General features: G+C 42.4%; 1 protein-coding gene across 1 annotated transcript in view; it reads right to left on the reverse strand.

Moving 5' to 3' along the window:
* The window catches only part of gabrb1 (gamma-aminobutyric acid type A receptor subunit beta1), a 48,437-nt gene that overhangs the window by 3,433 nt on the left and 17,170 nt on the right, over positions 1–27,834 (reverse strand). Inside the window, exons 4-8 of the mRNA XM_024437148.2 lie at positions 17,060–17,280; positions 9,011–9,093; positions 7,190–7,324; positions 6,793–6,945; positions 145–398 (exon numbers count right to left, since the gene is read on the reverse strand). Of these exons, the coding sequence (XP_024292916.1) occupies positions 145–398; positions 6,793–6,945; positions 7,190–7,324; positions 9,011–9,093; positions 17,060–17,280 (846 nt within the window). The remainder of the gene's footprint in view (positions 1–144; positions 399–6,792; positions 6,946–7,189; positions 7,325–9,010; positions 9,094–17,059; positions 17,281–27,834) is intronic.

The raw sequence follows: 27,834 nt of genomic DNA on the forward strand, positions 1-27,834 counted from the left end.
GAGGTTACAATATATTACAGAACACAACAGACCATGAGCTTTGAGCATTTGAAGTTTGGAAAACATTTAAGCTCATAATGCCAATTCTAATCTCTTTCGTCGATTTTAATATGCCAGAGACGCGAGATTACTCCCAATCCCTACCTGCACTTTGTTACTCTCCAGACGGCTCTTGTTTTCATTATTGGTTTTAGCTGCTTTCTCCGCCACCTTTTTCTGTAAGTGAGGCCCCCGACCGAAGAAGATGTAGTTAACAAACGCGTACTCCAGCAGGGCCAGGAAGACAAACACGAAGCAGCCCATCAGGTAGATGTCTATAGCCTTGACATAGGGGATTTTGGGTAAAGTCTCTCTCAAGTGGGTGTTGATGGTGGTCATGGTCAGCACAGTGGTTATACCTGGTGGAGGAAGGGAAATGAAGGAAAGGCTCAGGGTCAGGGTTAGTTTAGGGTTCAGATGAGGGCACTTCAACTCCTATACAGGGTGTGGAGGCTTTTGTCTTTCAAGACACATGCCCTAAGTAATGGGAGACTTCTGAGTACCACCATATACAGTGCATTTGGAAAGTATTCAGACCCCTTGACTTTTCCCACATTTTGTTACATTACAGCCTTATTCTAAAATGGATAGTTTTTTCCCTCATTCATCTACACACAATACCCCACAATGACAAAGCAAACATTTTATTTTGCAAATTTATTAAAAATAAAAACCGAAATATCACATTTACGTAAGTATTCAGACAGGCCCTTTACTCAGTACTTTGAAGCACCTTTGGCAGCGATTACAGCTTCGACTCTTCTTGGATATGATGCTACAAGCTTGGAACACCTGTATTTGGGGAGTTTTTCCCATTCTTCTCTGCGATTTTAAAAATATTAAAATAAAATGTAACCTTTTTAACTAGGCAAGTCAGTTAAGGATTTACAATGATGGCCTACCGGGAACCGTGGGTTAACTGCCTTGTTCAGGAGCAGAACGACAGATTTAAGAATGGCAGATCTTCTCAAGCTCTGTCAGGTTGAATTGCTGCACAGCCATTTTCAGGTTTCTCTAGAAATGTTCGATCGGGTTCAAGTGCGAGCTCTGGCTGGGCCACTCAAGGACATTCAGAGACTTGTCCCGAAGCCACTCCTGCATTGTCTTGGCTATGTGCTTAGGGTCATTGTCCTGTTGGAAGGTGAACCTTCACCCCAGTCTAAGGTCCTGAACACTCTGGAGCAGGTTTTAATCAAGGATCTCTCTGTACTTTGCTCCGTTCACCTTTCCTTCATTCCTGACTAGTCTCCCAGTCCCTGCAGCTGAAAAACATCCCCACAGCATGATGCTGCCACCACCATGCTTCACCGTTTGGAGGAAACCTGGCACCATCCCGACGTGACGCTTGGCATTCAGGCCAAAGAGTACAATCTTGGTTTCATTAGACCAGAGAACCTTGTTTCTCATGGTCTGAGAGTCGAGGTGCTTTTTGGCAAACTCCAAGCGGGCTGTCATGTGCCTTTTACTGAGGAGTGGCTTCCGTCTGGCCACTCTACCATAAATGCCTGATTGGCGGAGTGCTGCAGAGATGGTTGACCTTCTGGAAGGTTCACCCATTTCCACAGAGGAACTCTGGAGCTCTGTCAAGAGTGACCATTGGGTTCTTGGTCACCTCCCTGACCAAGGCCATTCTCCCCCTATTGTTCAGTTTGGCCGGGCGGCCAGCTCTTGGAAGAGTCTTGGTGGTTCCAAACTTCTTCCATTTATGAATGATGGAGGCCACTTGGCTTGGTTTTTGCTCAGACATGCACTGTCAACTGTGGGACCTTATATAGACAGATGTGTGCCTTTCTAAATCATGTCCAATCAATTTAATTTACCACAGGTGGACTCCAATCAAGTTGTAGAAACATCTCAAGGATAATCAATGGAAAGAGAATGCACCTGAGATCAATTTCAAGTATCATAGCGAAGGGTCTGAATATGTATGTAAATAAGGTATCTGTTGAATAACCTGTTTTTGCCTTGTCATTATGGGTTATTGGGTGTATATTGATGAGGGGAAAAAAGACGTGTATCCATTTTTGAATAAGGCTGTAATGTAACAAAATGTGGAAAAAGTAAAGGGGCCGGAATACTTTCCGAATGTACTGGGGGAAAGGATGTGGAAATGCCCCCTGCATGACTTGAAGATCCCTTCACCCCAATAACGCAACCCAGTCCAAAGCTGCATTTTAAATGCATTGACTTCTGTATGGGGTACAAGCTCAGAATGCTAATAAACCACTCATATTATTGGCTTTGTATTAAACCAAATTGTGTGAATAAGGGGAAAATTATGAACTGTTTGGATCTGAAGGTGGTTCATACCATTATGTTACCTACGTTGACCTGATACATACATACCTTATCAAATTTACCTGTGAAAATGTCAGATGACTGTGGCCATCAGTGCCCGTCACATGCATGACACCTCTGAGGTCCAGGTGAAAACACTGGACAAGCATAGATCCAGAACATCAGAGCAGTGTGATATTCTATTCTAGTGCGACAGTCCTCAGAAGAGCAATACACAGGTAGATAGTGCCTTGGTGTGAAGTTGTCACTCAGCCACAACGTTACATTCACTGTGACACAGAGACTCTTGAGAGCCTGAGTTGACAAGAACAAGCTGACCTAACTCAACATTGCTCAGTACACAGGCATTCCAATCCCTCATACACTTCACCTCATATCAGTCAACTGCTCACTTCAAACAAACAGATGGATGCAAAATAGTGCCCTGCATTAGCTAATTGTACTGGGATCACAAGATTCAGGATCACACTTCGTGTGGGATTTTTTTGTTGTACAATGGTCTACACAAAATTGTTACATTAAAATAACATGAGTTTCATGTCATTATCAGTATATAAGACTTAGGTTTGTAATACTTTAGTATACAAAACTATGTACAACAATGTAGGCTACATGTATGAACTGTATAAAATGATGTACAGTATATTACTCACTTAAAGGAAGAGACACGCTCCTATAATACTCAGCCATGCATAATCAGTTCCACATTAGATACAGCGCCGTGAAAAAGTATTTGCCCCCTTTCTGATTTTCTCTACTTTTGCATATTTTTGATTCTGAATGTTATGAGATCTCCAACCAAAACCTAACATTAGATAAAGGGAACCTGAGTTTACAAAAAAAGTAATAATGTATACTTATGTAATTAACAAAGTTATGCAACACCCAATTCCCTTGTGTGAAAAAGTAACTGTCCCCTAACAATAACTGGTTGTGCCACCTTTAGCTGCAATGACTGCAACCAAATGCTTTCTGTAGTTGTTGATCAGTCTCTCACATCGCTGCAGAGGAATTTTGGCCCACTCTTGCATACAAAACAGCTTTAACTCAGCGACATTTGTGGGTTTTTATGCATGAACTGCTGGTTTCAAGCATCTTAATTGGGATTAGGTCTGGACTTTGAACAGGCCATTCCAAAACTTTGTCGCTTTGTTTTGTAGCTTTTGTAGCTTTTTAACCATTTTCATGTAGACCTTTGTGTGTTTTGGATCATTGTCTTGCTGCATGACCCAGCTACGCTTCAGTTTCAGCTCACAGACAGATGGACTGACATTCTCCTGTAGAATTCTCTGATACAGAGCAGAATTCATGGTTCCTTCTATTAAGGCAAGTCATCCAGGTCCTGAGGCAGCAAAGCATCCCCAAACCATCACACTACTACCACCACCACCATGCTTGACCGTTGATATGAGGTTCTTACTGTGGAATGCAGTGTTTGGTTTTTGCCAGATATAACGAGACCCATCTCGCCCAAAAAGTTGACTGAAGTTAGCCAAAAAGCACATGGAAGCACCTGAATGATCATCAAGACTCTTGGAAAAAGTTTATATGGACAGATGAGTAAAAAGTATAACTTTTTGGACAACATGGGTCCCATTATGCCTGGCAAAAACCAAACACTGCATTACACAGTAAGAACCATATACCAACGGTCAAGCATGGTGGCGATAGTGTGATAGTTTTGGTTCATGCTTGAAAACCCACTGAGTTAAAATAGTTACACATGGAAGAGTCGGACAAAATTCCTCCACAGCGATGTGAGAGACTGATCAACAACTACAGGAAGTGTTTGGTTGTAGTCATTGCAGCTAAAGGTGACAAAGCCAGTTATTGAGTGTAAGGGGGGAATTACTTTTTCACATAGGGGCATTAGGTGTTGCATAACGTTTGTTTATGATAAAAATTAAATATGTAATTGTTGTGTTATTTGTTCACTCAGGTTCCCTTTATCTAATATTAGGTTTTGGTTGAAGATCTAATAACATTCAGTATCAAAAATATGCAAAAGTAGAGAACATTTGAAATACTTTTTCACAGCACTTTAGTTCGTAGACAAGATTCGACATTTTTGCACGTACAGTACCAGACAAAAGTTTGGACACACCTACTCATTCAAGGGTTTTTCTTTCAAAGCTGTAATCAAGACAGTGTGGCTACTTTGAAGAATCTCAAATATAAAATATATTTTGATATGTTTAACACTTTTTTGGTTACTACATGATTCCATATGTGTTATTTCATAGTTTTGATGTCTTCACTATTATTCTACAATGTAGAAAATAGTTAAAATAAAGAAACCCTTGTAAAGCACACCCCCAAGCATGCCATCATCTTGATAACAGTAAGTCTGCCAGACTGCACATTATAAACAGCAGGCATTAAATGTGACCGAAGAGTGTGAAATACTTGGAAAATGTGACCACATTTCAGGCATTTGACCATTCAAAGCACACGCATTATCTGTATATGCCGTATGTGTTTTCTTTAAACCCAGTAGCCTGTATTAGTGAATACGTCCCAATCAGAAAAAAATTGAACACAACTGGAGCCACAATTTTTGTACCAGGAACAAGGACTGGAAGCAGCGTTATGGTATTTAGCCAAAGAGTACAGGAGCAGTAGTCGCTCTAGCTAGCTTAATAACTGTGGCGTTAAATATTTACACTTTTACAGTTAGTTAGTTAGCAACTGTTTCTTCACTAGCTACAGTAACGCTCCCTCATAATGCCTCCCAAAATGTTGTTTACTGATTCTCTAGTTCTCTGCTTGTTCCAGAGAAGGTCTGATGAGTTTGCTTTTGTACATTTCAGCTCTCACCTTAAACTCAGGTCATATCCCTGATGCACACCAATGAGTCAGTAGCTAGTCAAGGGTGTTTTTTGTAAGGGTACAAACTGCCTCAGGGGTAGGACAACCATGAATGTGAGGCCACAAGGACACACTCTGCTGAGGGGTGTGTGTGTCTGTGTGCACACTCAGGGATGACTGTGAGAATTTCAGGATTAATCTCTGACCTCCATGTTTTGGGTGTAAGGAAACTCATATTCCCATGGGTCGGTGGATGGGGTAAAATAATCACTGTTTTAGAGGATGAATACTGTACCTTTGGGGCTGTGTGTGTCATTCAGACTGTGATACATCTTCAGACTGTGATGCATACCGCCTAGGGGGCAGTGTGTAAGTAGAAGTTCTGCCTAGGGGGTAGTGTGTTAGTGTACACTCTGCCTAAGGGGGCTGTGTGTGTGTAAGTATACACTCTACGCTACCTAAGTGGCTATGTGCAAAGGTACACTCTAACGAGAGGGATGTGTGCTATATGCCCATAGGGAGCAGTGTGCTAGTATACACTGCCCTGGGTACTGCGTGGAGAGACATTCTATGCTCTGCTGTGTATAGGGGCGCCTTCTGCCTGCCTGGGAGGCAGTACAACACAAGCCTACAAAGACAACGACCTAACCCCCCCGGACAGCCCATAGAATAACCCTAAGACAAAGACCTAAACCCCCAACATGGACAACTCATAGAATAACCCAAAGACACCGACCTAAACCCCCACATGGACAACTCATAGAATAACCCAAAGACAACGACCTAAACAACCCCCACATGGACAACCCATAGAATAACCCAAAGACAACGACCTAAACAACCCCCATAGAATAACCCAAAGACAACGACCTAAACAACCCCCACATGGACAACCCATAGAATAACCCAAAGACACCGACCTACAGCCCCCCACATGGACAACCCATAGAATAATCCAAAGACACCGACCTACAGCCCCCACATGGACAACCCATAGAATAACCCAAAGACACCGACCTACAGCCCACCACATGGACAACCCATAGAATAACCCAAGGACACCGACCTACAGGCCCCCACATGGACAACCCATAGAATAACCCAAAGACACTGACCTAAAGCTCCCCACATGGAAAACCCATAGAATAACCCAAAGACACCGACCTACAGCCCCCACATGGACAACCCATAGAATAATCCAAAGACACCGACCTACAGCCCCCACATGGACAACCCATAGAATAACCCAAAGACACCGACCTACAGCCCCCCACATGGACAACCCATAGAATAACCCAAGGACACCGACCTACAGGCCCCCACATGGACAACCCATAGAATAACCCAAAGACACCGACCTAAAGCCCCCACATGGACAACCCATAGAATAACCCAAAGACACCGACCTAAAACCCCCACATGGACAACCCATAGAATAACCCAAAGACACCGACCTAAACCCCCACATGGAAAACCCATAGAATAACCCAAAGACACCGACCTACAGCCCCCACATGGACAACCCATAGAATAACCCAAAGACACCGACCTACAGCCCCCCACATGGACAACCCATAGAATAACCCAAGGACACCGACCTACAGCCCCCCACATGGACAACCCATAGAATAACCCAAAGACACCGACCTAAAGCGACTCTGGCCGCAGACGCGTCATAGTTGATCCAGAAGGAGACCCAGGATAGGATGGTGATCAGGGTGGAGGGCATGTAGGTCTGTAGGATGAAGTAGCCAATGTTCCTCTTCAGCTTAAAACTCAGAGAGAGCCTCGGGTAGGAGCCTGGGAGACCAAACACAGTTTTCACGTCGGAGTAGGATAAAGTTTCCCCCTAGACGCTGAACTAAGGTCAGTTTAGCATTTAGGGGTAAGATTATCCTATCTTTGTGCCTGAGAGAACTTCTACCCGGTGCTTATGTGGCAGTTACATTCTGCCACATTCTCTAATGTTAGACACTCTTAAGTGGAACATCAGAAACTTTAATTAACAATAGACTAGGGTAAGGGTTAGTAATCAGATTGTTACCTGTAGCAAACACTGCTTTTGTGGATTGGATGTGGTAGTCTATAATAGAGAATTGGGGAAGTTCGATGTTCTCCACCCCAGTCACTGAATTATCACCTTTCCAGTAGAACTCGATGTCATCAGTGGTGTACCCATCTGTGAGAGGGAGAGACTGTTACATCATCTAAAATGGACAGACAGAAGGCTACCTACCGTATGTCACGGGTGGTGTACCCACCTGAGAATCTGACAGAATGGAACGCCATTCAACATAGACAGACAGGCAGAAAGCTGCAGTGTCATTGAGAGTGTACTTGTCTAAAGCGCTGGGTCAAGTCTTTTTCTAACACTTCTCTTTGCCTGGTATTAGATGGAACAGGAATGAAACAGTCAGTTATTGGCCTTTCAGTAATTAGGCAAACTTAATTGGACTGCGTTGGCTTTTTCTCCCCTCAGACTCCTCCGCTTATCTAAAGGGAACCGCAGGATTTCAGGGAATTAGCTGCTTCTCCTTACTGTCTGTACTCAGTGGTTTTGTCTTTCTTTCCCATTCCCCATTTAATGTATGTGTGAGAGGGTCTTGGGTTATCAGATCACCCCTGAAGCCATAAGGGTATAGGAGAATGACATGTAAAGAAATGTGTAGACCAATATAGAGATAGTTTTTTTAAATGAGACTGCGAAGAATAAAACAGCAGAACTGGATGTTTTCCCATGTATCAGTGTCCACAGCTAGAAACTGGACCAGATTGTCCACAGCTAGAAACTGGACCAGATTGTCCACAGCTAGAAACTGGACCAGATTGTCCACTGCTAGAAACTGGACCAGATTGTCCACTGCTAGAAACTGGACCAGATTGTCCACTGCTAGAAATTGGACCAGATTACCCACAGCTAGAAACTGCAAAGTGCAAAGGTTGGACCCAATATTTCCCATTAGGGTATAAAATGAAATAAATTAGAACAATTTAAATGAAGATAATAACTTTAAGGCCTGGCCACATCAACGCTGCTAGCACTGGTGCATCGAAGAGTAGTAAAACCATAGTCTTTATTGTTGCTTAAAAATTATTATTACGCTAGGTAATTGTATGTCATAATTAAGACAGATGACATGATAGAGGGTTTGAGTAAAGTGTTGCCAAAAGTATTAAATATATCAACCCGGTCAATTCATTAATCTAGCAGCTCCACAAGATCTTATAGTGATTTCCAGAACCTTGTCATAATACCCAAAGCCAAGCGTCCACGTCTATGCAGATTGATTTAACTATGCATGCAGGTACCATCTATTATTTAAATGGCACTCTGGCCAAGTTTGATTTAACAAGAAACGACCAGTTTGCATTAGTTGGCGTAAAGTGCTGTAGTTTTTTTCCTGCTTAATGTACGTTATGTCCTCGATGGGAGAGATATTTTGCTACGGTTTGGAATAGATTAATCCCTTACCTGAGGCACATAGACCTGTGTAACAGAAGAATGTGTGAAAATGAATGGACTGAGAGCAAGTCATCATGAGATGTGTAGATTAAGTGAAACAGAAAGTAATTGTAAAATGTAGTTTGGGCCAGTTTCAGTAACCTAGATTATGCCTATTCCTGGACTAAAAAGCATGCTCAATAGGAAATCTCCATTGAAAGTGTGTTTTACTACATGAATAGCCTCGATCTGGGTCTAGAAACTGTCCCTTAGGGTTTATTCAATAGCACCCATAGAGTCACATAGACCTCAGATCTGTGTGTAGGGACAAGCTTTCGTAAACATGCCCAGTATTGATCAATGGCACAAGTGAAGCTGAGATAAGTCTCTACAGTGATGTCACACACACACACTGGCACTCACAGCTCTCGATCTCCAGGGTGCAGTTCTGCTCGTCCAGAGGGTATCTACGCAAATCCATCATGCAAGCTGCCGTAGTGGTGATCCTGAGAGGGGGGCGGGAGCAATAACGAGAGAGAGAGGGGGAGTAGGAATGTAGAGAGAGAGAAGTAGAGGGGTGGGGGAAGGTAGACATTCTATAATTTTTTTGTATCTAGCACAGAAATTTGAAATATACCCCCACATCCCATTGGACTAATGTCTCACAAACCCGTACCATGATGTATGTCCTTACAAGTGCAGAGCATACAGTATAAAATCTGTGTGAACACACATACTGTATATCATATACAAGGAGTGCAGAGAAACAAGAGAAAATATAAGACCTACTTAAAATGTCATTTTTTGGGGTGTGTGTTACATTCCATAACATTTTATATAAACACTTTCAGGTGCACAGTGAAAAAGGTTGACCTAATAATGGAGAGAAATGAAAAACGCATCCTTCTCGCACACAATGACTCAGGAAGCACACACAGTACATACTCAGCATTCTATTGCACAAATCCCTCCTTGGTTTCACTCGAAATTGAACTCTCCGTTTCTCACCCATAATTGCCTTCATACTGCTTAAGTCATGACTGTGCCCTCCCTCTTTGAAATGCTCCATGTTCCATCTTAATTAGCACTATGATTAATTAAGAATGAACACAAAAAATCCAGGCAATCGGTGGACTTTAAAATCCGTGACTTATTCGCTTTGAGGTCTCATTTGAAGGAGCACACTTCAATTGGACTATTTTGGATTGAATTTGTGCTACACTGCTTTCATTCTTTTAGTATTGATTCAACCCAAAATGTTCAGAAACAGTGAGATTGCTGTGCTTATGTACTCATTGCGTTAATTCGGTCTCTGACAGAAAAGGGTCAAGGTTGTGGCCACATGCAGCCATGTTATTACAGGCTGCTTGCCGAGGGGTTGGCTGGTCCTTGGAAGGGAAAGGGTCAGAGTTACATCTGTTGTTGTGTTCTCTCTGCTCAGAAACCACATACGATAAGAATAGGATGTCGTTTTAATATTGATTTTAATGTAAACCGCCTATGCTGAGTAAAGGATTAAACTTAAAGCATAGTGTGGAGGAGTCACTGTTCATAGCTAATCAAAATCATTGTGCTCTCTGAAGCTTGGCTGGTACATAAAATCCGCAAATTCAGACAAACAAAAAGGTGTAATGGGTCCTCACTCAAAAAGATGTTGCATAAATTACATAAGATGTTCAGAGAATAAGTGCATCTAACATGTTTGCACATTGGTTTATCATTGTGAACAGGGAACCATTACTGTAAAGTGTGTGTCCCTTTTCCACTGCATTATCCGTGTAAAATGAGAGGAGACGAGACGCGCGCACACACACACGCACACGCACACACACACGCACGCACACGCACACACACACACTGAGACTGCCAGGATGTGAGTCATAGCCAGCAATGCATTCACCTAACCCAACCTGAGCCCTCTAGCTGTTTGAGACATTTCCAGGGATCCTCTGCAGTTTCCCCATTTATTCTCCAGCTTCTCCTGCCGCAAAATATCATGCATCGATGAGCACCTAAAACTCACTCAAGCTGCCACTCGTTTGTTTTGGGTGACGAAACCATCGCCAAAACATAAAAAGCATAGTAGTACATGCTAAATTTGAAATCCATCCCAATGCCCATACCTATGCACCTACAGTACGTTGATCTGAAAGCATTGGATAGTTATCTCCAATATTGCCTATCAGAAGTCAAGGCTGATCTATAATAATACTGTTTAGTATACCAATCCAATCCTTTCAGATCCAGATGTAGTCCCAAGGGGCTAGGGATGGATTTGGAATGTAGCAATACAACCATCCATGTAAAGGGCATTCTAAATGTCCAGTGGTGGTCATCTGTGCATTAGTCCTGGTCTTCGTCCAATCCAAGAGCCCTGCCTTGTAAAAATGAATCTCACTGGCCCATAGCCATTCTCCTCACTGAGTGATAGCGAGTGTCCAGTGAGACCAATATCTGTCAATTTCAGCCGCAACGATGTTGAGAACTGAGAAGCCCTGGGCATGAATATTCAGCATTTCATCAAACATTTCTGCAGCTGAATATTCTTTGGCTGTCGACCATGTCTCAAACCCACCAGATGCATTAGGGTGGTCTGGATGAATTATAAAGCAGCTGCAGAGATGGGGTAAAAATAGAGCATCAGCTCCTCCATACCGTAGGGGTGTCAGTAAGGGTTTACCCTACTTTACAGCAGGGAGCTCGGAGCACTATGCCCACTCCCAATCTATTACCCCAGTGTGTAACATCCCCTCCCCATCAGATCAATGCCGATCAGGAAAAGAGGTGGGCTTTGCATCCGTGACCATCCGTGATGGTAATAAGCGGCATGTGACGTGATAGATGTTACGGGTGTGACTGACTGCAGCATTAGTATTGGTTTGTGTTTTCTGAGATGGCTAATGCAGTTGGTGAGAGTATTGCATTGTTCATGTGAGAGGAATCTTATCTACTGGGATGACTGATATTGGAGAAGTGATGCTCTGAAAATGTCTGCAGTTATACTAGTATAGTGGTTATAAGATTGTAATTTCATTTATCCAGAATATTCCACTCAGTAACGATTGATATTGTTTTCCAGGGGAAGAGGAAGGTAAAAACATGCTCAACTCCATTGTCTTGCTTTAAAAATACAACAAACTGTAAAAGGGTGCTAGCTAGAAAGATGTTGTTCTGTTAAATAATCTAACATTTTACTGCAATTAAAGCTTTTTGTTATGACTGCTATACTTCATAAAATGTTAATCACACAGACACTCTCTTTTCCTTCACATGCTGAAGCACCGGGAGTAGAGGTGGCAGTGCTGCCTAAAAATGAGTAATTACAGCAATGAGTGTTATGCTAGATTTGATTAAAAGTTGAATTAAAAACATGTTGCCATATTCAATCAATCTTCATTGAGCATAACTAATAGGCCTACTGTTTGTTAGCGTGTGCAGTGACCATTCCGACTGGCCATATGCGTATTGATGGATACATTAAAACGTGAAGGTAGCGTGGCAGCAGACGTGTACTCTACAGTAAGTGGTGAGGTCATTCCAGGCAGCCTAAATATAGCCGGCTCACTGTAGGCAGCAGGCAGAAGCACACTGGCTGAATAATTGTGTGGTCTGCGGGGAATAATAATTCTGCAGCATTCGAGTGTGAAGACGTCTCCCTGCTCAACGTGAAACTGGGAGAATTGTGTGTGAGGAGCGAAGCAGATGAAAGTCAAAAGGTGTCACAATGACATGCAAGTTATTTCGGTGTGCTCTCGCGAGGGAGGCAGGGAGAGAAGACGAGAGGAAGACTGAACGACAGAGTAGTATTCAGATTATACACAGACAGGCACTCACTCACAATGGGCCCAGACATCAGAGATAGACATCAGAGCAGGGGAGACACTGACACTGACAGATAGCCACATGAATGACATGCTTATGGGGCGTAGTAACTGTCTGTTAGTGTAATGTAGAACGACAGGGCTGTGCTTAAGACATGGCCATGGTTCAGGATGTTAGTCAATTAGTAATGCTCGACTGAGTATCATAACAATTACGTAGTCATGGTTCATAATATCCTACCATTGCATGACTACGCGTCAAATAAAATGACAATCATGGCATAGGATATTTAAGTATAAAGTGCCTTAGGAAATGACAGAGCCATACCAAAGATATATTGTTTATTGTTAACAAACAAAAGTATTGCAGCAGTGGTCAGGGACATGGGTAGAACTGAAACATCATCAATTCCTGTAACTATAAACTGGTACCAACAAGGAACGTACACTACAGTACAGTACCACTGGGTAACTGGATACACTGGGCATCATTTACCTTTAAAGAGACGAGATGGGGACTGGAGATGAGAGACGAGCGGAGCAGGTTTTCCTAGTAGTCCTCCTGGGGAGAGCAGCGTATGGTTGGGGCAGACAGGAGCTGCCAGCGCCAGCAGGGTGACTCACCTGATCCTCCTGAGAGGCATGGCTATTGCTAATGAATCTCTCCGCAGGCCCGTGCCAGCCAGCACCCAGGCCACTGCTGCTCACCCAACAGGCTGACAGCTCAACTCAAACCAAGCTAATAATGATATTTTAATATATTAATGTGGCTTTCTACAGTAGACTAGCTTGAAATGTCAATTAAAAGGATTTGTTAAAGGTACACTAAGCAATAAGACGTCATCATACACATAGCGGGGCTACTTCCTGCTTACAGACGTCAACAACAACAGAATCCAAATCGGCCAAACTACTAGTATGTGTGCATGCCCACACTGGCAAGAGCCATGGCAATATGTCCTGCTGTGTATGATGATGTCATGTTGCTGAGTCTACCTTTAAATATGCCCTTCAAAGGACTAAGGAAGAGGCTGAAGGTGAGTTGAGTGTTGGCCTATAGACAGTTGGTGTGTGTATTGAATTTCAATTCAGTCAATTCATGGGGTGAATTCGATTTCAATGTGTAAACAAAGTGGTTGCATAAACATTGCTACGGCCGGTTTAAATCCAGCCCTAAATGTTACCATGATAATCATGTATATATTGGCACACATGTTAATGCCAATAAGGAGCATGCTGTTCAGCCACCTGGTACACAAAACCAAATCCTTTGGCGTCAACCAAAACAACAAAATGGTGATACATTTGCATTCCCACTGGGCAAATCTGATTGAATCAACGTTGTATCCACGCAATATTTTTAAAAACATGTAATGTGATGAAGTTAAATCAACGTGGAAAACTGATTGGAGAATTGTGTATTCACCCAACTTTTAACCTAAATCCAATAACATGGTGACATTTTTGTTGATTTCACGTTGAAATAATGTTGGTTGACAACTCAACCAAATGTAAATCAAAACTAGAAATTGAAATTACGTCTGTGCCCAGTGGGTTTTCACCAAATTATACTACAGTCACTATTTCTATGCACCAAAAATAACCCCTCAGATTTATAATGGGCACAGACAATATCATTTTTTTATTTAACAAGGCAAGTCAGTTAAGAACACAATCTTATTTACAATGATGGCCTAGGAACAGCGGGTTAACTGCCTTGTTCAGGGGCAGAACTACAGATTTTTACCTTGTCAGCTCAGGGATTTGATCTAGCAACCTTTACGGTTACTGGCCCAACACTCTAACCACTAGGCTACCTGCCATCCCGCTTATGTAGCCATAAACCAATACTTAATCAAATCACACATCTAAGACCTTCCACTCCAGCACCACACCAGGTTAGCCACATGCTCGACTCCCTCTTAGCCCTAATTAACCTAACAAGCAACATAGATGTGTACAAAACACTGCAGCGTCTTCACAAAGATATGAACCACACAAGCTGCCTTTTAATCTAGACATTGAGCTCAATCACAACAACTCATACAAATGTAGCTAATGGGATTGATTGCCTGGTTGTCGTTAGCTTCCGCCATGATGTAACCTAGCCCGAGACCTGAAGACAGATGTTAGTGCCAGATGTTAGCTTTCAGAGGTAACGGCTAGATCAGAGACTTAACACTGTCCTCTTTGTGATGGGCGTGTCTCGCTGTCAACACAGGTTTGATTCCAGTCAAAGGTCACATTGGTTCCGTGACTTAGATCACACGCCAAGTCTCTTGTCAGCAGCTGAGGTCACTGATGAGCTGATAAGGTTAAAGGGAGATGTATATGAGTCAAATTACTGGGTTTAACTGTGGTGACGTCATTTTGCCTGAATCTTTGAGACAGATGTTATCTCCCAGAACTACCAGCTAGCCTTTAACTCAGCCAGTTAATGAGCTACAGCATGGGGTGACTAACTCTTGCCCTTGAGGTCCTCAGTTTCCACTGGATTTCCTTTGCTCCCTTACACTTAATTGATCAATTAATGTCAGTGATTGGCTAAAGGAGGATTACTTTAATCCGACCCTGGTGGTCCCGGCAACTGCTGGTTAACGAAAACAAAACACAAATAATGCCTTCCCAGACAAACTATACTTTTTGGCTAGAACAAACATTCAAATGAGCACTAATGACAAAATCCACATCCACTGTCATGATTACAAGATATGCCACCCGACTAAAGTAATAAACATGTATTGGATCTTCCCTACAAACCCTAGAGATCTGCCTTGTAGCTCAAAAAAAGGATATCTAACTACAGAAACTGTCAAGTCATCATTCTCCCCCACCAAAGCGCTGAATCCCTCTGATCTCCACTGCATTATTGACAGTGGCTGCCCTTCAGTTCCCTTCGTTAGCTCGGTGCGGCTCAGCACTGCAGAGGCAAGGACGGTAGCATGTTTGCCTGACGACTCAAACTGAATTCCTCCGATGCCATCATTGAAGTCGTTTGTGGTGATGTCAAAATGAAGGGTTTTGTACAAAATAAGTAATCAGCGATTAGATCATCTCTAACCAAATCAGAGTATCGAAGCCAATAACGATTTTTTAAACAACGCTTTACCCACATGTGTTCTGGCTCTGGCCCAACCCATCTGTTTCTGGGACCAATCAGATGGTCTAGAATGTACTTCCATTCTAGAAATTGTCAGGGAGGTGCTCAGATCCAGACTCATTGTGGAGAAGAAATGAACATGTGTGGGTGTGGCGTAGCGTTTAGCGGGAGCAAGGAGTTTGGGTAGCCAGACAAGGAGCATGTAGCCTACGAGTCTACACTGTTTCCGTGCTCCGGACTGCAGGGGAGTACGGCTCCATAAATGATTCCCCACCTGGATCTTCCTCTCACACTCCAGAGGCAGATGAGAAAGAGCAATGGCAGTTGTTTGATAAGGCTTTGAGGAATGGATGGTCTCCTTGCCTCTGTGCAGTTTTTTCCAGTACAGTTGCAGCACACACACACCAAGAGATGATGTGCAGGAGCTTCGGTTGCATGCTCTTAAAACCAACCCCCAGTTTGCAAAATTTGAAGGTCGGCTCTCATTATCACTCATAAGCTCACACAAATGCACACAGACACTAAGACGTAGACACGCACGCACACACAAACACAGAGGTTAAATTGGACCGGATCCCGTCAGGTCCGAGACCTGGCACCTACAGTATGATCCAAATGAGAACCAGGCAGAGCTGTAACCCAGTACCTTTGGTTATTGGAATTATCTAATGAAAAATTGTTATCCACATTTAACTTTCCACAGCCAACAACACGAGTAAGCAACAGCAAAATCAGACAAACCCATAGTAGAATAGTTGACCTATTCAATTGTTCAGCCTGTCACATTCTATGCCAGAAGATTATATTCCTCGAGGCACATTAAAATTGCGAGAGCCACACAGAGAAATATGCATGTCCAGTCATTATACAACATTCTTAATGCAGTTGTGGGAAAACACACCTTTGAAAGCAGTTTTAATGCCCACTGTTAAAAGAGAAGGATCACAGAGCTTTCTAGTGTTACCAGGCTACACTTATTTCTCAAGTCCAAGAAATTTGTCAAATTCACCATTTGAGACCCTGAACTTTTAGCAGCGGCATGGTTTATGCGCATTAGTCCTCGCCAATGGCGTTGAATTCATAGGGAAGACAGAGGCTAAATGTAACACGGATCAAGTATAACAGGTAGGCATACATTCACAGTACATGATCCTTAGTTGGCTGAGTGCCAGTGGAATGTTTTTATGACATTCAAGTCATCAATTGCTAACTAGAGTTTGTGTTCTGGCTAATAATTGGGCCCAATTGGGTAAATGCAGATGGAAAACCCCCCAGCCTATTTATAGCCACACCTGCCTGATCATACGGACCGATATGTTGCTGAGCTAATTTCTGGAAGGGGAAATTATATTTATGACGTCAGCATCTTTCTATTTTGGAGTAGAATGTCCTTTTTACATAGTAACCAGAACTGACACACCCACATTTTCTTTTATTGTATGGGAGGTGCTGGGAATCAAACCCACTACCCTGTCATTGCAGTAGCCACGCTCTACCAACTGAGCTACAGAGGAGCCCAAGAACACGTAACGCTGATACGCACACACTCACCTGAGGCCGTAGAGCACAGTTCCGTCTGGATGCAGTCGGATCATTCTGTTCTTCACTGTGACCCCATGCACAAAGGATTTCTTATCGTTGATGAAGTAGGTGTCAGGGACCCAGAGCGAGTCAGCCACCCTGTTGTCCAGCGTCAGGTTGAGGGGAATCCCTGTGTAGGACAAGCGCTTGTCCCTCCAGGACTGCTGGAAGTACATGGTGATGGTGTAATCCTAGGGGGGTGGAAGAGGAAGAAGGGTTGGGATGGTTAAGCAAACAATAGGAAAGTACATGGTGTATTTTGTTTGTGGGAGGGATTGGCTCTCTGTTCTTGGATGGTTCACTGTGTGCCTATTTGTGTGTGGCACTGTGTCTGGGCCAGGGCCAGAACACACGTGGGTAAACGTCCTTTGTCTGTGTGTTTGAGTAGATGTCTGGTTGGGTTGTCTGTGTGTGTAGCTAAGTGTGTGACTGACTACCTGCATGAGTGTATGAATTAGATCAGTGGTTGCTAACCAGGGGTACTAAGATTGGTGGTACAGGGAGTACTTGAGAAGACTCATGAGACCATAGGCATACTGGTAAAATACACATCAGGGGGTACTTCAGGGGTACTCCGGGAAGAGCAAAATTCAGTTGGTTGTACAGTAACAGAAAACGATTGGGGGAGCCACTGACTTACAGTATGACTAAGTGTGTATGTGTGAGTGTGTTACCAATTATTCAGACGGAGTCTCTGCTGTCAGTCTGTGTTGCACTGCAGTCTCCCACACAGTTTGCACCTTATTTTTAAAAATAACTTGGCACAACCACAGACTCTGCAATAAGACCACGTATTGCTGAGGTGAATGAAGTTGTGTAACGTCAGTTCTTATTAAGCGCAGCAAACAGGCGACTCTCATGCCCGCTCCATTTGGCCCCTCTGCTCCTTGGAGGGGCTGAGCATCTACAGTACTCTACCTCCATCACCTGCCCCATGGTCACACCTGTCACGCCATCCGTCCGGTCCTCAAACTCTCCCCTTTCTCTATACCCCTGCGTCAGCACCCCAAACGTCAATCTAACTTCACTTTGAACTATCACCTGTTTACTCTGTTGTTCTCTCGGTTTACACTTACAGTGCCTATCATAAGTACTCACCCCTCTTGGATTTCTTCACATTTTAATTGTCACAAGTGGGATTCAAATGTATTTAATTGCAATTTTTTGTCAAATGATCCACAAAAAAATTCTAAAACATTTTTTTTATTAATAAAAAATACATCTTGATTAGATACTGTAAGTATGCACACCCTGAGTCAATACATGTTAAAAACATGTTTGGGGTAAATCTCTAAGAGCTTTGCACACCTGGATTATGCTATATTTGCCCATTATTAGTTTCAAAATTCTTCAAGCTTGGTCAAGTTGGTTGTTGACAGCCATTTTCAAGTTGGTTGAATCTGTGCATGAAATTCAGTACTCGACTGAGAGACCTTATAGATAATTGTGTGTGGGGGGTACAGAGATGGGGTATTAATTTGAAAATCATGTTTGTCAAATCGGAGGGCCTGTTGTCCGGACCTCTGGCAGTCTCTATGGGGGTGCCACAGGGTTCAATTCTCAGGCCAACTCTCTTCTCTGTATACATCAATGATGTCGCTCTCGCTGCTGGTGATTCTTTGATCCACCTCTACGCAGACGACACCATTCTGTATACCTCTGGCCCTTCTTTGGACACTGTGTTAACTAAACTCCAGATAAGCTTCAATGCCATACAACTCTCCATCTGTGGCCTCCAACTGCTCTTAAATGCAAGTAAAACTAAATGCATGCTCTTCAACAGATCGCTGCACGCTCCTGCCCGCCCGTCCAGCATCACTACTCTGGACAGTTCTGACTTAGAATATGTGGACAACTACAAATACCTAGGTGTCTGGTTAGACTGTAAACTCTCCTTCCAGACTCACATTAAACATCTCCAATCCAAAATGAAATCTAGTATTGGCTTCCTATTTCGCAACAAAGCATCTTTCACTCATGCTGCCAAACACACCCTCGTAAAACTGACCATCCTACCGATCCTCGACTTCGGCGATGTCATTTACAAAATAGCCTCCAACACGCCACTCAACAAATTGGATGCAGTCTATCACAGTGCCATCCGTTTTGTCACCAAAGCCCATATACTACCCACCACTGCAACCTGTATGACCTCGTTGGCTGGCCCTCGCTTCATACTCGTCGCCAATCCCACTGGCTCCAGGTCATCTACAAGTCTCTGCTAGGTAAAGCCCCGCATTATCTCAGCTCACTGGTCACCATAGCAGCACCCACCCGTGGCACGCGCTTCAGCAGGTATATCTCACTGGTCACCCCCAAAGCCAATTCTTCCTTTGGCCGCCTCTCCTTCCAGTTATCCGCTGCCAATGACTGGAACAAACTGCAAAAATCTCTGAAGCTGGAGACTCTTACCTCCCTCACTAGCTTTAAGCACCAGCTGTCAGAGCAGCTCACAGATCACTGCATCTGTACATAGCTCATCTGTAAATAGCCCATCCAATCTACCTCATCCCCATACTGTATTTATTTATTTATCTTGCTCCTTTGCACCCCAGTATCTCAACTTGCACATTCATCTTCTGCACATCCTACCATTCCAGTGTTTAATTGCTATATTGTAATTACTTTGCCACCACGGCCTATTTATTGCCTTGCCTCTCTTATCCTACCTCATTTGCACATGCTGTATATAGATTTTTCTACAGTATTATTGATTGTATGTTTGTTTATTCCATGTGTAACTCCGTGTTGTTGTATGTGTTGAACTGCTTTGCTTTATCTTGGCCAGGTCGCAGTTGCAAATGAGAACTTGTTCTCAACTAGTCTACCTGGTTAAATAAAAGGTGAAATAAATGTTATTTTTAAAAACATTAGAGAATTTTGTGTAGGTCAGTGACCCCCCCCCCCAAAAAAATCTACATTTTACTGCAGCGAGTTAAATCAGGTTCACACAGAGTGTTTCTTGGTAGTCTTAAACAAATCTACTTTGAAACAAAAGTATACACTTCACACGTTTTAATTTTTAATTTCACCTTTATTTAACCAGATAGGTTAGTTGAGAACAAGTTCTCATTTACAACTGCGACCTGGCCAAGATAAAGCAAAGCAGTTCGACACATACAACAACACAGAGTTACACATGGAATAAACAAACATACAGTCAATAATACAGTAGGAAGAAAAGTAAATATACAGTGTGTACAAATGAGGTAAAATAAGGGAGGTAAGGCAATAAAATTGGCCATAGTGGCGAGGTAATTAAGATATAGCAATTAAACACTGGAGTGATAGATGTGCAGATGATGAATGTGCAAGTGGAGATACTGGGGTACAAAGGAGCTAAATAAAGAAATAAATACAGTATGGGGATGAGGTAGATGGATGGGGTATTTACAGATGGGCTATGTGCAATGATCTGTGAGCTGCTCTGACAGCTGGTGCTTGAAGTTAGTGAGGGAGATAAAGAGTCTCCAGCTTCAGCGATTTTTGCAGTTCGTTCCAGTCATTGGCAGCAGAGAACTGAAAAGAAAGGCGGCCAAAAGAGGAATTGGCTTTGGGGGTGACCAGTGAAATATACCTGCTGGAGAGCGTGCTGCGGGTGGGTGCTTCTATGGTGACCAGGGTAACACATAGCACATAACACCTGCATTGCTTGCTGTTTGGGGTTTTAGGCTGGGTTTCTGTACAGCACTTTGATATATCTGCTGATGTAAGAAGGGCTATATAAATACATGTGATTTGATTTGGTTATGCGCATAAAGAAATAAGACGTCTGTACCGTGTCAGATATATGTATTACATTTTGAGTTTGCATCCCAATATTACACTTTATATACATCACAGAAGACAGAAATATAACTCAACCATTTGACATAGAAACATCAGATTTTCTGCGAAAAAAAGAAAAACATATTAATATTAATAACATTCCACCCATGAATGAGGCCTCTAGTGGGCGCTTTGGTCATTTGACTGCATCTATTTCAATCCCACATTTGTAACTCAACAAAATGTGAAAAAATCTAAGAGGGTAAAATACTTATGATAGGCACTGTATGCTTGAGGGATGCATAAAGGCTTTATAAAAAGCTACATGCACAGTCATGATAAGCTTGATGCCGACATGAGCTATTGTTGTGTCTATCAATGGCTAAGCCGGAAGGTTAAGTCGGTTTTCGAGATAGTTTAGATAAGTCAATGAGAGAGAAGAAGGATGATGTGTCAATAAACCTGAGGTGCAATGCAAAGAGCTAATATTTAGTCTCTGCTATAAGCACACTGTCCGATATCAGAGGGTAACTTCCCTTGCATATCAATTGGTGTGCATGACAGTGTGTGAGAGAGGGGAGGGTATGGAATGATAATAACAGAGCTGATCATTAGGTGACAGAGACGGTTGCCAAGGTGCATAAGGTCCTCAAGATCACTCAAGGTCTTTGAGAAAAAGACGTGCCAGCAACAGCAAAACATCTGTATGAGAAAGATCTCAACTGTGTTTGTTGTAATTCGGTACTCTGTTGATATTGAAAATGGTGTGCCAGATTTATCTAGCGTTTGCACCAGTGTGAAATTACAGAGGGAATTACGTATAAATAGAAGAGCAAATAGTAAGACATACTGTGGGAAAGAGATGAGAAAACTAACATGACGGTACATTTAATCACCATGTCTCATTTTAAAGTTCTTTGTTATATACAGTATACATTAAATGCCATTGCCTTTGAAGATACTAATTGTAACGGTTGAATACTTTATCTATATGTTCAATTAGCTCTCTCTTTAGATGTGTTATCGGAGGTCAAGTGAGGTGTTCTCCAGGGCTCTGTTCTGGGGCCGTCTTAAAATCTGCTATTTTTGATCCACTGCTGTGGTTTGATCCAAGTGACAGCACTGCGGCATCTTTTCCCAATCTGAAGACTTGAGGTTGAGGGGACAGCAGAAAACAGGACAAACAAAACCAAATGATTAAAAATGAATGGAGATCATTTATATCAGCCATCCAAAAAGCCTTGCAGGCATTTTGATGAAACACACTTCAAAATGCTTCACTTAACTGCTGGTAACCTTTTCTGAGGGCTGGCAGGGGAGAGTTGCATCACTCCGGTTTCTATCAGTCTAATCTGGGTTGCAAAGCTGCAGTTAAGATTCCACTCACAGCGTTCAAGCTTTCCAGCATTAGTTGCAGTTTGCAAAGATGCTTATGCAGGCATTCCAGAACATGCTTCAGGGAAATAAACTTTCATGAAAAAAAGCTTATTGGAGACACATTTCCACATTTTTCTTTCTTATTCACAGATGAAGGAACAATAAGCTGGTTATCCAAGGACAAACTTAATGTTTTAAAATGCGAACACACTAAATTATTTGTCTGCTTTAAAGCATGTCTACTGCTTTTGCTTAGACCGGGCTGGTCATTTAAAAAAGTTGCTTCAGAACATTGATACTTGATAAATGCCAATACGAGATTGATATGTATGATCAAGGCCAAGATATCTGTACCTGTCAACCCTCCGCCATGTGTAAGTGATAACTGCTTCTAGAATGCAGATGTAACAGCATTTACTTTCACTATTACACAAAAGATGGAACCATCCTGTAATTGAGTTGGTCCTCTCAGTCCATATAAGCATATTAACAATTAAATACAGGCTGTCATACTCAAATTTGCACGAATAAGATATTATTAACAGATTAATAACTATATTGGAGAACCTGTGAATTGTATGGAAATAAAACATGATAGATTTAGAAGGCTAATCAGTAAAGTACAGATACATGCCAATTACCGTACATGTAAAACAATAAATTACAGATAGGGGAATTACAAAACCACAGAAACTGTTAATGAGCAACATAAACCTGGGATGACATAGCTTTAAGTGAGAACTGCTGCCTCATAACGCTGGGAACAGAGAAGAGGAGGAGAGAATGGGGGACGTTGCAGCTCTGTCCCTCATTGGGGATGAACATTTTCCTTGGATTCTATTATTAGAAACAGCTGTTCCCCTAGACGCCCGCTTTTCCATCATCACTCTAGCACCTCAGTGTTTCCACAGCAGAAAGTCTTAAACGTGAGCAGAATACCGTTATGCATATGAGAGAGCTAAAGCAGAGTGCCCGCTGCTGCACTGCACACACACACACACACACACACACACACACACACACACACAGGAAGGGAAACAGGGGCAGGCGTTGCCCTTGGCATGTTTCCTCTCCCTCCCATTTCCTTTGTTGATGTATGATAGGCACTCTTTAAAGTGAGCGCGCCCCTACTCCTCTCCATCTTTCACCGCCGCACCGCGGACGACAACATGGGCTCTCTCCTACGCACGTAAGCACCGCGCTATCCCCTCTGCAGTGTGCTTCTTCATGACCTAATTCCTCCCAATCCATGCCCATCTACGGGTTGCAGACTGTAATACATCACAGGATAGAGGGAGAGAGGGTGGGAGGAGAGGGGTAGAGATGGCGGTGCAGTCTTCCCTTCCAGCCTAGTTACTGTAAAAACTTCTGCAGCATTTGGCAATAATAATGAAAACAGTTGCTGGCAACTGGGTCTGCAGATATTCATTGGATGAATGGTGCTCATTGCATGAGAGCAGCCTTGTTTCAGATTTTTCTGGGCATCATTGCAGTATTCACTCATGCATTCATGCATGGACGCACACATGCAAGTAAGCAAACACACACACAAAATACCAAATGTCACTATGGCGTACAGCTCCCTCAAAGACTACAAAATGTCTGCATCTATTCCTCTGTTCTTCTGTAGTATAATCTTCGGATCATTTCCTATGCTTGTGTCTTGAGTGGAAATGTTGCATAGGACTTGTCCTGCTGTTACACTTTCCAAACATGGTTGGATCCCTGACAAAAACAGGCATGATACACCATTCAGTTTCAAGTTTTTGATAAAGGTCTCTGCAGCTTCTTCTGCTGTCGGACGTGCCGATGAAGAAAAGTCAAGCAACACAACCCAAGACTCTCACCTGTCAATCACATTTAAAGATCCCACCAAGTGGTTCTCACAAGTCAGAGGAATTACCAGCCTGCTTAGTGAAAAATGTTAGCTCCGCTTGCATTTAAAAACCTGTATAATGTTGTGTTGTTGTGTTTCAAGGTCGTCCAAGACTTCTCTTCATTAATTTACTGTCAATTAGTTATTGAGCAAGATTCGAGTCGTCAAGTCAATGTGCTTTCGAGACATGAGTGCAACTTGGGTGCACAGCATAACTAAGAACTCATCAGATTGTGTAACTATGTGTTACTGCAGGTGACTGACTTTATTGCGATTTGAGTGGACTGAAGCTTGTGTTATATGTCCTTGGATAGGAGGAGGGTTGTGATTGGTTTAATAGTCAGGATGTACATTGAATCTACAGACACAGGTCTTGCATAAAATGTATATGTATGCATACCAGAGATGGGGTCAAATTAATTTAAATTCCAATCTATTGACTGAATGAATTAGACATGGAGTTGGCTGGAATTCAAATGAATTTAACCCGAACTCAGGGGTCTATACATCTATTGCACACCTCCATATCCGCCACCCACCCACCCATGACCACGTCTTCCTATCACTTAAACCAATCACCACCTTCTCCCTTGTTTCCATGCCAACACCTCCACATAAAGTCATACACATGTAAGAAAGTGACAATTCAATAAACTTGCTGAGATTCTCTTGGTGGTGAGGAGAGCAGAAAAAGCCTTTCTCAGACTTTCTTTCCCTTGTGACTTTCTATCTTTCAGATTTCCAGAGAGGTTTAGGTCAGTGGAGAATGATTACATTAAGCATTAAACCTGAGTGCCCTCTGTCGCTCCGCACTGTCGGCAGCCTCATGTTTTATCCCACGCTCCCACTGGCTGGGCAGTACCCATGATGTTCCTTATAGGAAATGCTGCTCGACATCTAATCAGATGGGGAACCATTAACCTCCAGTCTAATGGGTCTGGAATTCTGACAGAGTCTACGAAGTTACACTAGGACGCTGGCATAAGGCTCTGCGTACTCCCTGTGTGATGAAATCTTAGCTCTCAATCTTACTTACAAAATGGATCCATGAAATGCTGATCTCTCATTTTCTCACTTGCTATCAAACACAAGAGCTTTCTAATATGCATTGTTGAACGCTGTTTGATTTTACAATGGTTGACTAAAATGGCCTGGGAATGCTGTTTGATTTTACAATGGTTGACTAAAATGGCCTGGGAATGCTGTTTGATTTTACAATGGTTGACTAAAATGGCCTGGGAATGCTGTTTGATTTTACAATGGTTGACTAAAATGGCCTGGGAATGCTGTTTGATTTTACAATGGTTGACTAAAATGGCCTGGGAATGCTGTTTGATTTTACAATGGTTGACTAAAATGGCCTGGGAATGCTGTTTGATTTTACAATGGTTGACTAAAATGGCCTGGGAATGCTGTTTGATTTTACAATGGTTGACTAAAATGGCCTGGGAATGCTGTTTGATTTTACAATGGTTGACTAAAATGGCCTGGGAATACTGTTTGATTTCACATTGTTTTACTAAAAAGGCTTACAAATAAGCAGCAAGACACCCCCAAAGTTTCTTCACACTAACATTTTGTGAATTCATAGGCTAATTCTGCAGAACAAGATGGTAAACAGTATGCACTCTGACTGCTTCATAAAAAGGACCAGTGTACTGTACAACAAATAGGCAGCACTGTATGGTACCTTACCAGTACACTGCAGTACAGACAGAGCCAGTGACAGATTAGATTAAACGCTAAATTCACCCATCTGTTCTGGATCAGGTTCACCAAGGGGTTAAAGAAAATGAAGTAACTCGCTTTAAATTCATCTCACAGAGCTCTTAGCGCAAGAATGTCTCCACTCATCTCCTCATCTGCATTATTTCCAGGCCTGAATGGCGAGAGAGCACAAAGAAAGAGAGCAGTTCCACTGCAGCAGTCTGCCTCGTATGGGGGAAATGTCACCTATTACTCTGCATACATATCACTGGGCAACCCAACTTTAATATGGCACATGACAAAAAAAAATGGAGAAACAGACACTCTGACACCGTCTTTGAGTCATCATCTCAGTTTATAGTGCCACTGACTCCCTACTCCCTCACTATTTTCAGAGAGATGAAATCTTTAGAGTACAAGGACCCAACCAGACACACCATGACTCTCTCATACTGTAGTTACTGCAGCAATATAAATGTTGTACCAGAGACTATAGGAAAATCGCCATCGGATTTATTGAAGTGAATTTGGGAGGGGAACTGGGACTCAAAACTCTGCACCTAGAGGTCGACCGATTATGATTTTTCAACGCCGATGCCGATACCGATTATTTCGGCCGATTTTTTTTGCGTTTCTTTGTAATAGTGACAACAATACTGAATGAACACTTTAATTTACCTTAATATAATACATCAATAAAATCTATGTAGCCTCAAATAAATAATGAAACGTTCAATTTGGTTTAAATAATGCAAAAACAAAGTGTTGGAGAAGAAAGTAAAAGTGCAATATGTGCCATGTAAAAAAGCTAATGTTAAAGTTCCTTGCTCAGAACATGAGAACATATGAAAGCTGGTGGTTCCTTTTAACATGAGTCTTCAATATTCCCAGGTAAGAAGTTTTAGGTTGTAGTTATTATAGGACTATTTCCCTCTATACCATTTGTATTTCATATACCTTTTACTATTGGATGTTCTTATAGGCACTTTAGTATTGCCAGTGTAACAGTATAGCTTCCGTCCCTCTCCTCGCCCCTAACTGGGCTCGACCCAGGAACACATCGACAACAGCCACCCTCGAAGCATCGTTACCCATCGCTCCACAAAAGCCTCGGCCCTTGTAGAGCAAGGGGAACAACTATTCCAAGTCGCAGAGCGAGTGACGTCACCGATTGAAACGCTATTAGCGCACACCCCGCTAACTAGCTAGCCATTTCACATCGGTTACACCAGCCTAATCTCGGAAGTTGATAGGCTTGAAGTCATAAACAGCTCAATGCTTGAAGCATTGCGAAGAGCTGCTGGCAAACGCACTAAAGTGCTGTTTGAATGAATGCTTACGAGCCTGCTGCTGCCTACCATCGCTCAGTCAGACTGCTCTATCAAATATCAAATCATAGACTTAATTATAACATAATAACACACAGAAATATAAGCCTTTGGTCATTGATATGGTAAAATCCAGAAACTATAATTTCGAAAACAAAACGTTTTTTCTTTCAGTGAAATACGGAACCGTTCCGTATTTTATCTAACGGGTGGCATCCCTAAGTCTATATATTGCTGTTACATTGTACAACCTTCAATGTTATGTCATAATTATGTATAATTTTGGCAAATTAATTACGGTCTTTGTTAGGAATAAATGGACTTCACACAGTTCGCAACGAGCCAGGCTGCATAAAATAACTGACTGCTTGCACGGAACGCAATTTCCCTAATTATAAGAAATTCATGTTAGCAGGCAATATTAACTAAACGTGCAGGTTTAAAAAATATATACTTGTGTATTGATTTTAAAGAAAGGCATTGATGTTTATGGTTAGGTTTGGTGCAACGACAGTGCTAAATCATCACCCGTTTGGCGTAGTAGGCTGTGATTCGATGAGAAATTAACAGGCACCGCATTGATTATATGCAATGCAGGACACGCTAGATAAACTAGTAATATCAGTAGTTAACTAGTGATTATGTTAAGATTGATTGTTTTTTACAAGATAAGTTTAATGCTAGCTAGC

The sequence above is a fragment of the Oncorhynchus tshawytscha genome, linkage group LG11, assembly GCF_018296145.1.
Source record: "Oncorhynchus tshawytscha isolate Ot180627B linkage group LG11, Otsh_v2.0, whole genome shotgun sequence".
Classification (NCBI taxonomy): domain Eukaryota; kingdom Metazoa; phylum Chordata; class Actinopteri; order Salmoniformes; family Salmonidae; genus Oncorhynchus; species Oncorhynchus tshawytscha.